General features: G+C 50.7%; 3 protein-coding genes across 3 annotated transcripts; 1 reads left to right on the forward strand and 2 right to left on the reverse strand.

The window, feature by feature from the left end:
• Positions 1-1,287: 1,287 nt before the first annotated feature.
• On the reverse strand, positions 1,288-2,571 carry TGAM01_v203345 (hypothetical protein; the record flags this gene model as incomplete). Its single annotated transcript, XM_018801329.1, has 1 exon — positions 1,288-2,571. The coding sequence occupies one exon, from the start codon at positions 2,569-2,571 to the stop codon at positions 1,288-1,290; it is 1,284 nt and encodes a 427-aa protein (XP_018665600.1).
• Positions 2,572-3,574: 1,003 nt separating this feature from the next.
• Positions 3,575-6,116, reverse strand: TGAM01_v203346 (hypothetical protein; the record flags this gene model as incomplete). The annotated part of the gene is made up of 4 exons (XM_024549187.1): positions 3,575-3,919; positions 3,999-4,290; positions 4,352-4,775; positions 4,880-6,116. 4 exons carry the CDS (start codon positions 6,114-6,116, stop codon positions 3,575-3,577), a joined length of 2,298 nt encoding a protein of 765 aa, XP_024406025.1.
• A 2,950-nt stretch (positions 6,117-9,066) lies between these two features.
• TGAM01_v203347 (hypothetical protein) lies at positions 9,067-11,462 on the forward strand (the record flags this gene model as incomplete). The annotated part of the gene is made up of 2 exons (XM_018801327.2): positions 9,067-9,759; positions 9,819-11,462. The coding sequence occupies 2 exons, from the start codon at positions 9,067-9,069 to the stop codon at positions 11,460-11,462; spliced, it is 2,337 nt and encodes a 778-aa protein (XP_018665598.2).
• Positions 11,463-11,493: the final 31 nt, after the last annotated feature.

Raw genomic sequence — 11,493 nt, forward strand, 5'->3', positions numbered from 1 at the left:
CTGCATGAAGTTGGTGATTACCTCATTTCAAGCTACGAAAGTACTTCCCCGGATCTGGCAGGTGCGATCGCTGGGCTGTTCCTGAAGAGCGAAAGCTTGGCCTTGGCAAAGCAGGAGCCAACGGGATCCGCGGAAAGCAGCGATGCAAGTCTTGGCTTTGACTTGGCTTTGGCGTGGGTTACTTGGCGTTTTGCGATCGACAGAAGGGATTTTCCAATTTCCAACACCTTATACCGCTAGCAGTAATAAACGCCTATGTACTACTCTGATTTTACTCTTCGTAGGTAGTTACTGGTAGATCTACAGAGCGCGCTGTCTCGTGGGTAATATGATATCCTAATCCTAGTTCTGTATACTGCCGCAACAATGTTACCAGAGAGCGTAGCATTCCATATTTTTGCATTACAACGAGCACCATAAACGGGATCGGAACTTTTGACATCACTCTGGGTTACAGTGCAGTGGAACTTGGCCGAACTGTTATTTCCGCTCTCTGTTCATTATAGATAGCCTCAACAAAAAGTTTTTTATTTCCTTTTTCTCCTATACTCGCTCATCGCCCCTCCCAAGCAGCAGCATCGTAGATTACAAATAGGCTGCCATGCCAAGATTGATACAAGATGTTACCAAATGCAGGCAACAGCTAGATTAGCAACCATGCAACGCGGTGCGTCACTAAATTCGGATCAACTCAAAGCCAACCATCGCTAGCAGCTCGGCCAAATCACACGGAATGAGATAAGGAAGTTGTTATACTCGCGATAATGCTATTATATTACTACTCTATATTGCTTTATTCAATAGATGATGCTATTCACAACTTATATCCATATGGGTGTGCCTTCGTTGCGCTACAAGCACATACGATGTACTGCGACCAGTTCTTATCGTAGCTCAAAAGCCCGAGCTTGCCCTGGCGTTTCAATACCTAGATAGTCCATCCTGCAGGATGGATATTGACAATGCCTTTTGTCCCCTCGGTTTCGCCAAGCGGGCATCCAACTTGCCATCTCCCTGCGAAACCAGTATATGTCGTGGTACCTGTTCCGATCAGCGTTGCTAGAGCAAGTATCGAGGATCCAGCTCTCTGAGCCTGCTATGATGGGAATCTTTGGTGACGTACATAGAGCAGCCAGGGTGATAGGTGTGCTCTCAGCACAATAGTAGCTTATGTTTCCTTTAGTCGAACCGGCCTCAATGCGTTGATGAGGCAGCGGAATCTCAAGCCATCGGGAAAAGCTCATTGAAGAAATTTGTTTATTCCATTGTGGGTGGTGTTTGCATCCGTCAGGTCCCCAAGGGTACCGCGTCGGTCTGAACTCTTTCTCCCAACAGCGTCACAAACATCCACGCTGCTCTGGACAGATCATCAGTCACGTCTCCCGACTTCACAATCTTGATCCGAGACTGCGAGAGGAAAAATCCCCCGCATGACACTTGGATGACACGGACACCCGGATGGAACAGATTCAGTGCCATGTGGTGGTTGAGATGGCTCGCTAAAGCCTCCATCAAGGGATATTCAGAGCCGTCTTTGCGCTTCAGCCATCCCCATCCGTCATCTATGTGCGAACCTGCGAGCCTGCGCCGTTCTCTATCATCACGTTCCCACAGAGCAGTGCCCGGACCGGTATTCGAAGTTTTCTGCAGTGCTTTCCCGGCGCGTAAGAAGCGGCGCAGGTCTGACGCCGAGATGCTAATTTCCATAGATCGTAGCCCAGGCTCCGTTGCTTCAGCTTCGTCTTCGTCTTCATCTAAATCACCGTCCGGTCGAAGTACAGCCTCTCGGCCTGGATCTGTTACGGGTGCATTGAATGCGAGAGTCAACACAAGATCCGAGTCGGCTCGAGGTAGTCCGGTTTGCGGAATCCAGCTTTCCAGAATGCTGACCAGTGTCCGAGTCCCCAAATTGAGCTTGGTGACACGGCAGTCAAAGGTTGTCGACAGCCATTCGCCGATGACAGCCTTGAGAGCTTGGGGCATTCGAAGGAGCAGCAAAGGCAGACGAAGGAACTGGCTACCATCAGCCTCGCCCATGTCCGGAGTATCAAAGCCCATGTTCCATGATTTCGCAGCTGCGATGTTTATGCTAGACCCCTGACGTGAACGCGAAAAGCCAGGCAGCAGGAGCGCGACATATGCTGCGTTCTCATGCCGCATCTCGATCCAAAGCCCCCTCTTCTGCTCATCCGACAGCTCTCCCCAGTTCTCAGCCTTATCGCCCAGAATATCCTCTGCCTGAAACCAGCGGAAAGTTACGGCTTTCAGCGGTCCAACCTGACCCGTGGGCGTGTCTGTAGCCTCCAACCCAATCTGCACTCCACGAACCACATCTCCAACCAGCGTATCTCGCAGCCGGTGAGCAAGTCGATCAAGGCGGGCCTGGTCCAGCTTCTGAGCGCCAGTAAAGAGCGGAGACACGCGGTGAGTCGAAAACGTGGTGTTAAAAAACTGCGGAATCGCAACTTCACCAGCTTCGGCTTCATGCTGATGGCCTGACTGGTTTCCTATGGATGGCTGGGCTGATGCGGGTCCAGCCTTTTGGGTCTTTTGTGTCTTTTGACGCGCCATGGCTCGAAGCGCGTCTATGCGAACTGCCAAAAAAAGAGAAATCGGACGTCGTCTAGCTTTCAAGAGAATTTATTTACACGTTGAACGCGTCGCTTGGCCATTGATGCGATAAAGCGCTTTTGCTTTGTGAAGATGAGAAATGCTGGCTCACGCTCAGTGTTTGGGGTTTGCCATATTGCCTATTTGAGCACTGCTGACTAAGCATTAGCATCGCAATGCCGTAGGGGCTGAAGATATTCTTACCAGCATCTCTTTAAAAAGCTGCTTGCGAACTTGAGTATTTATTTTTTGCTACGAAATTTATCTTATTTTTTCGTTTCCCTTTAGTTTCTCCCTTTCTTTTTCTTTATGCATGCCCATTCTTCTTTGTTCTGCACTATCCTTTTAAATGGTCTTAGTCCTTACACGCTTCCCTGGTTGGCGGGCTGTACTGCTTTAGACAAACAAGTGTCAAGAATGCTTTTTGCACGCTTTCCTGAAAGTGCTATTGTAATAGTCATATTTGATGAGGTCCATCTCCATTTATCCAATTTGTAAATGAAAGCGCATTGGAACTACTTAATAGTGCTTTGCTCTTCTCCTATCTTAGCTTTGCGCGTGCTTCCATAATACATTGACAAGCTGCCACGAGGCGAGAAACTTCTCCGGGCGAGAACAAGCTAAATGAAGACTACTTTAGCTTGCAAAATAAGATCAAAGCCCCTAGGGCCGGAGTTTGCGTTAGAGAGGTTTGTCATTTGGGTTTTTTCATGAGTGGCACATAAGATGGTGAGGAGAGTTATTGGGTGTGTATTGTGTATATGTACTTGCACTCTATAAGTGGATGTTTCGAGCCGATAGTGGCTATAAATAGGTGAATTGGTGTAAAATAACAAGTAACGCTATGCAAAGTATGTACGTAACATGTCCTTGAGAGCTAATGTCGGTTTCATCTCTCATTATGTACAAGTAAGAAGACGAGGGACACTCATTCCGCGCTGTATATACTTTAGCTCTCCGCCGCCTAGTTGGTCAGAACGTCAGGCTTCATCCAGTCAAACGTATCAAAGAGTTCAAAGTTAAAGTCGAGCTGCATATCATCAATGGTTTCTTGCTGCCAGCTCACGCCATCGCTACCGGCGTTGAGAACATGGTCCAGCACACGCCTCATGACGGCACCGGTAGTCACACACATGCTGCCGTTCGGCCTAGAAGGATCGATCCACTCGAGAAAGCCAATCAAGAGACTGAGCTGCTGTATAATATTCGACCGTGTTATCGAGGGGTTCTTTGGGTGACAGCCTTTGAAGGAGGAGTTGAGTAACTCCATGCAGAGTATACCTCCACTAGGAGTTGCAAAAGTCATGACCTGGAAAAGCCACAGCGGCGTCAGTATATACTCTCGATTCTTCTCTCGATAGTTTAAACAAATGTTGGGATTGTCTTACCAGCCACTCAAAGTCATCCCTAAAAGAGGCAAAGCGATCTTTATGCGTCCAGAAGAGCAGCGTCAACTCAACAAGTCGATAACTAATAGGCAACAGACTGGATTTGTTCATTTCCCCATGTTTCAATAACAGCCTCTCAATGAGAAAGAGATTCTGCAGTTGCTCAAGTTGTAATAGTATTCTTGCAAATAGTACGGTAATGTTTGAATCGGGATGGGCAATGCCAGACGGGTCGTAGTCTAATGCCGAAGGGAATTCCTTGACGGCTTCAATCTGCCGTTCTTTGACATCTCTACATCCACAAGTTAGCAAGGCTGGATATACAAGACACACTTCATAGGCATTGAACTCACTGGAGGAGAGCACTGGCAACCTTTTGCGTTACTTTGCCAATTCCAATCTCAATCAACTCGTCTCGTAGAAGCGATAGAATATATCTCGCTCGGGTGAAAGTCGCGGCGTATACCTTTCCGTCTGTGTTCCATCCATTTTTATCCAGAGATTTGACAGCTTCTTTGATGGCGTCTCCGCCTTGCAGCAGATCCTCGTCTCGTAGATCAAGGGGAAGGGGGGTAAACGCATATCGATGTGACAATCGGGGTGGCCGACCTGTAAACAGCACCGCATGCTTCTCCCCAACAAACATCTGAGCAAAAAGGAGTCGTCGAGATTCGGAAGCTAGTGATGGTTCGTAAGATGGGAGGTTTGACTCAGCATGTAAACCAAGGAACGTCGCCAAGGCCACCGATTCTGCTCCGGTCCCCCATGAGGAATAGCCTGTTAAGAGTTAGCAATGAGAAAATGGATGCCATGTGACACTTAGTTTCACCGTATACTGGAGCTTTGGAATCACACATTGCGATTACGGGGCTTACACTTACTAGCATCTCCAGTATAGATAGATTCCTTCGTAGAACGGCGCATGTAGAGCTGGGCCAACAGACTATTTGCCGACGCAAACCTCCTGCTCAGGTCGATACAAAGGCCAAGACAGACACGAGAAATCTGTAACCACTGCTTTCCGCCATCAAAATCGAACGCACTATAGGTTTCAGGCACAAAGTATATAAAACTAAAGATCAATCCAACCGACTCCCATCTAAGATTGGGTCCTGTAAATTGCCCAATCCATTTTTCGGCATCCGGCTCGTCTTCTTGAAATGGTTTGGCAGTATTCTCGCTCAGGAAAAGCGCAATCTCTTCAAGTTGGGAGTCTACACGGCAGAGCCCCAGGTAAGGACCGAATCTTTCATGTAATTGGGAGAGTACGCGCATTGCAACCATTCTTAGCCAACCATCTCGATAGAGCGGAGAGTCTTTATTGGCCTCGATGAGGCCCACATTTGGAGCCGGTATACCTCGAAGCACCACGAGGCACATCTCCTTTGTCGGTGAATAACGGTTCCTGAGCTCTTCGACATTCTGTCTCAAGTCATTGCTTGCTAGCTGGGGTAAGAATGCTTGAAACCCCTGAATCATGGACAGGCTGTTTTCAGTCTCCTGCAAAACTGATGAGTGACTGATGTACCCCAAGTACCCCGGCTCTTGGTCTTTTGCTGGGGTAGGCGCCCTGTCCGAGACGAGATGGCTCCCTGGCGTTGCGGTAGTTGAAGCAATTTCGTGGCTGATCGACTGGGTACGGCGTCCACCATGGTCCACGGGTGACTCAAAGGAATAGGCAGTATGCGACGGCCCCAAGGGTGATGTCACCTTTCGGGCGTCATGAATAGGTGTATTGGCCTGTCGCCGAAACTCTGCACGACGCAGTGATCTGTACCCCTCGGCGGATCCAGGCCGCCGGCTCGGCCCCAGTCCGGCCGTGCTCGGAGTAGACGCCTCAACGTGAAGACTGCTATCGCTGCTGTTACTGGTGTAAGTCGTAGTGGCTCCGGCTGCGACACCCGGACCACGCGATGACAGCTTTTTCAAGGATAGCGGCTTTCGAGGAAGTGAAGACGTGTAGACACACTCGTCCTCCTGGCCTCTGCTAATGCAGCGTCTGCAGACCGGCTGCTGGTGATCGCAGGCCACTTTGCGTGAACGGCATGGATCACAGGCTTGCATCCGTCCATTTGGCCTACGGAGCATGACCGGCGGAGACGCTGACTCTGCAGCCATTAGCCCAGGAAGCTCCTATACGCCCTAGCTAGGATCCGGTGCATTTGATAACTGCCGTACGGAGCGAGAGTAATGGAATCCAGCTGAGAAATACAGCAAAGGCGCAAGCATTGGCAAAACAGAGAGAGCCCAGTGCTTGTCAGGAGCAGGTCGTCGGATTTACAAGGCGGCTTCGGGCTCGGGCTCGGGTCGTCGCTCGGAAACACTAGTCACCAACTGAGCAACCACACACAGCATAAGGGCGCAACAAAGTGGACCGAGACTTGAGTCCGAGCCAATCGGGAGGACGCTGGGCCTGGATGCCTTCGTGACGACGACTTACACGCGTGAGAATGCAAGCCACGTATGGGCCACCCAAGCAGGATATTTGGTAGGTCTTCGACTAGCCCGCCAGATGACTCAGAAAACGGAATGGCGCAACCAAGCTTGTCAATCTTGTGGGTTAAGCCGACACATACGAGAATCCTTTTGGCAGGATTAATAAAGTTTGTAGACGGGCTGACTGGAAATGTGCTCCGAGCTTGAATATATATATGGCTGGTGCCCTCCTTGCTGGGACTCATTTACAAATACAACAATCTGAATATCTTGTGAATAAAAACATTCAAACGATTATTCATTCTCAAATCGACTCTCTCCAAACTCACTTTACTCTAAACGCGATATACTCAATCTTACATCTTGTTCAACGACAACTCTTACTCGTCGACATCACTCTATATACGATTCAAGACTATTTCAATACAACAATCGATCGACGAAAACTACATACTCCTACATAGGACCAATTATCCCAATTTCCAAAGTCTCACACAACCATACCAACCATGCCTCTCGGACTCTTTTCAAAAAAGGCTTCCCCCCTGGCTGCTAAGCCTGAAGCAATGTCTTCCGAAGTTACCTTGGTAGACTCGTCGCATCCACGATCGGATAAACAAACTGCAGCTGGTAATGCTCTCGGACTTGACCTTTATCATACACAACCAACGGCATAGCTGACAGGCTTATTGATAGGCCCTAGCAACAAAAAGACAAAGATGACATGGAAAGAGGCTCGAGCGCTGTGTAAAAAAGAGGAAAATTGGGAAGCCAGGGTATGTGAGTCTGAAAACCCCTCTATATATGTATGGAGGTGTCGATACTAATTTTCGAAAAGGTGCAGCTGTATAGTACGCTTTATGGCAAATAAGACTTGCCACAGAGGCCGAAAAACTGGTTTTTGATTATAAGTAATGCTTAATTACGGTACACGATGGGTCGGAGTTTGTTTCAAAAGCACGCAACAGATTGTCTTTCATAATTTCAAACCTCTGCTATCTAATTAAGAGGCTCGCTACACGATTATGGCAAGCTTCTGTCCAAATAGCAAGAGCAGATACCCTTGGAATTAATATACTTGAATTTCTCCATGTCATTAACGTCTTAATCGTTCATTCTTCGAGCATATAGTACCAGAAAAAAGCCGTCTCTTGCTTATTCTGCGAAATTCCTCTGTACAGATACTCATCGTAGCCGCCAAATTTGAATCCGTATCGCTTATAAAAGCGGCATGCGGCGACATTATTCGATTGGGACTCTAGGCGAACTCCAGCAACTCCCAGCTGGCGAGCCCACTTCAACACCTCATCCAGAAGCATCTTACCATACCCCTGACCGCGAATGCTCACATCTAGCACAATCCAACGAATCTCCACCATATTATTCCAAGACCGTGTTGCATGTATGTATCCGTAGACTATTTCATCATCCACTATAGTGAACAGGGCCGCATCGTGGTCTTTGATATTCTCAAACTCGGACTCGTCAAACCCGAAATTTTTTTGTACTGTTGGAATTGGATTGGTCATTATTGTCTCGTCTCGTGTAAGTGCATCGAAGGGCTTGGCTACTTCGGCGGATATCTCAAACGTGAAGTCTCGGCCCGAGATGTCTTTTTTTGTTAGGCTCGTGGCCCTTCGTATTTCCATTCTAGTACACTTGAAGGAGCTTCTCTTTACTAATCCTGGATGCGAAAAGAGTTTGCTAATAAAAATATTAGACCGCGGCCAAAAACCACGGTTTATGGAAAGATTGCGTTAGTTCTGCGTGACGTGGGCGCATCAATTAGTTCGGCGGGCGGATAAGCATACTCTTTACTTAATACGCTACCGGCAATACGCTACCGGCGAGTGAGTCAAGCCGGACTGGCTACGAAACTGCGAGGCTTGGCTACAACAGCTTTCGCAACAACAGTTTTCGGTGCCATGGAAAAACGGACAGCGATAAAAGATGAGGAAGATGATGATTGAGCTTGTACTACTATCATCAAAAAGGGGGGCAAAAGCATGCGGCTTGAGTTTACGCAGTTGATCTCGGAGACGACCTCGGAGACAGCCACAGTCAAGCCGAGAGGTAGCATTGCTATTTTTATACCCAGACTAGTGACGATTCCCGCTGAGTATTCGCGACTCCGAGCCGAAAAAAAATATCAATCATATTCATACCTTGTTAGCTGAGACTCGCTATAGTCGAACTTTAAGCATACACCGTGTGATGTAAGTTTGAATACCGGTTGGCAAATTACATCTAACTTTCAATCCTCTACACTCCGAGCGGTGTAAACACTGTAAACACCTAAGGTATTCACTGCCACCGGTTTCTAGTTATCTTGACAACCACTTCTTGAAACTATTGCATAATTTTCGAAAACCGAACCTTCTCTATTCCATTTCTTTCGTTCTTGTCGCGTTTGTTCAATATAAACATTTTATTACACGCCGTTGGGACCCTTTCCACACCTTAGAGCGAAAGCGGGGATATTCCGCAATGTGGGGTATTTCCGTAGCGGCGGGTTCCGCGAGTTGATATGGAGCTGCTTCTTATCGCGAAAAAAAAAATTACACTACCTGAATCGCAAACTACTGCCGCTGCATTGACCGTCTGAGACATCATTGCATTGCATTTTTTTCTCATGCGAACAAGATCCAAGTCACAAAACACCGATCCAATGGGTCCCTCACTCCCTTCGCGGAAGCGAAAAGAAATCGTCGAAGAGGTTGTCGAGTCCGACGACGAATTTGGCGGCGCTGAACTCGAGGGCATCCTATCGCAAAGCGAAGACGAGAGCGGCGTTGAAGAATCAGACTCGGAGGGCGAAGAGCCCGAACTCGATGAAGATGAAGATGAAGAAGAGGACGAGGATGAGGACGAAGATGTGCGAAGTGACGCCGAGGAGGACAAGATCCCCAATGGCGAGCGCAACAAGAGTGCCAACGATGAGGAAGTAGACGACGACAAACCAAACTACAGAATCGTCAAAGACGCCAATGGAGGCGAGCGCTACGAGTATGAAGAGATCGACCCCGTCTATGACAGCGACGACTCCGATGCCCAGGGCCCAACCAACACCATTGGCAACATCCCGCTCTCCTTCTACGACTCATATCCTCACATTGGATATGACATCAACGGCAAGAAAATCATGCGGCCTGCCACCGGCGAGGCTCTCGATGCCCTGCTGGACAGCATCGAGCTCCCCAAGGGCTGGACTGGCCTGACCGACCCCGAGACGGGCAAGCCGTTGAACCTCAGTCAGGATGAACTGGAGCTTCTAAAGAAGCTGCAGATGAACGAGATTCCTTCTGATGACTATGACCCCTATCCAGTATGTTTTCTTCTTCTTCAGTCTATATCATACAGCAGTAACTAACACAATCCGAACAGGACCTGATTCCCTACTTCACCAGCATCGAGGAAAAGATGCCCCTGAGCGCCGCCCCAGAACCCAAGCGCCGATTCGTCCCCTCCAAACACGAAGCCAAGAGGATAGCCAAACTCGTCCGCGCCATCAAGGACGGCAAGATCCTGCCCTACAGACCCCGCGAGCCGGAGGAGGAAACCGAGGAAGAAGAAAAGTACTACGACATCTGGGCCAACGAGGAGCCCCAGGACCGCCACATCATGCACATCCCCGCGCCCAAGCTGGCGCCGCCCGGCTACGACCTCAGCTACAACCCGCCGCCCGAGTACCTCCCCACGGCCGAGGAAAAGGACGCCTGGGAGAAGCTCGACCCGGAGGAGCGCGAGAAGGAGTACCTCCCCAGCCAGTTCGACGCGCTGCGCAAGGTGCCCGCCTACGGCGAATTCGTCAAGGAGCGCTTCGAGCGCTGCCTCGACCTGTACCTGGCTCCCCGTGTGCGCAAGAACAGGCTCAACATCGACCCCAGCTCGCTGCTGCCCAAGCTGCCGCGCCCCGAGGAGCTGCGACCCTTCCCAACCGTGTGCCAGACCATCTTCCGGGGCCACTCCAGCCGCGTGCGCACCGTCGCCTTCAGCCCGGACGGCGAGTGGATCGCCTCCGGCAGCGACGACGGTACGGTGCGTGTCTGGGCGCTCAACGGCCACCAGGAATGGAGCGCCCAGCTCAGCTCCGCCGACGAGCCCGAGCCCGTCAACATGGTGCGCTGGCGGCCCAGCAAGGAGACCTTCATCCTGGCCGCCGCCGCCGGCGAGGACCTCTTCCTCATTGCGCCCCCAATCGTCAGCGAAGCCATCGAGCAGGCCAGCCGCGATGTCCTCGACGCCGGCTTCGGCTACGCCACCAACGGCGCATCATCATCATCAGCTACAACAGCCGACGGCGCCAAAAAAGAGCCTCCCGCCAAGTGGTCACGCCCGAGCTCCGCCTCCCTCGTCGCAAAGGGCGTCCTCCTCAAGGCCACCGTCCGCTCCACCATCAAGACCATCAACTGGCACCGCCGCGGCGACTTCCTCTGCACCGTCTCGCCCACCGGCCAGCGCAGCTCCGTCATCATCCACACGCTCTCCAAGCACCTCAGCCAAGTGCCCTTCCGCAAGCTGCCCGGCCTCGCCCAGACGGCCCAGTTCCACCCCACGCGCCCTTACTTCTTCGTCGCCACCCAGCGCATGATCCGCTGCTACGACCTGCAGCGCCAGGAGCTCCTCAAGGTCATCCAGCCCGGCGCGCGCTGGATCTCCTCCATCGACGTCCACCCGGGCGGCGACAACCTCATCGTCGGCTCCTACGACCGCCGCCTGCTGTGGCACGACCTCGACCTGTCCAACCGCCCCTACAAGACCATGCGCTTCCACCCAGAGGCCATCCGCGCCGTAAAGTTCCACCGCGGCCTGCCCCTCTTTGCCGATGCCAGCGACGACGGCTCGCTGCAAATTTTCCACGGCAAGGTTGTCAGCGACTTGATGGAGAACGCCACAATTGTGCCTGTCAAGATGCTGAGGGGCCACAAGGTGGAGAAGAAGCTGGGTGTCATGGACGTGGATTGGCATCCCAAGCACCCTTGGATTGTGAGTGCTGGTGCCGACATGACATTAAGATTATGGGCGTAAGGGAGAGAAAGAAAGGAAAAGGAAATGTAGT

The sequence above is a fragment of the Trichoderma gamsii genome (genome assembly GCF_001481775.2).
Source record: "Trichoderma gamsii strain T6085 chromosome Unknown Scaffold_9.2, whole genome shotgun sequence".
In the NCBI taxonomy this organism is placed as follows: domain Eukaryota; kingdom Fungi; phylum Ascomycota; class Sordariomycetes; order Hypocreales; family Hypocreaceae; genus Trichoderma; species Trichoderma gamsii.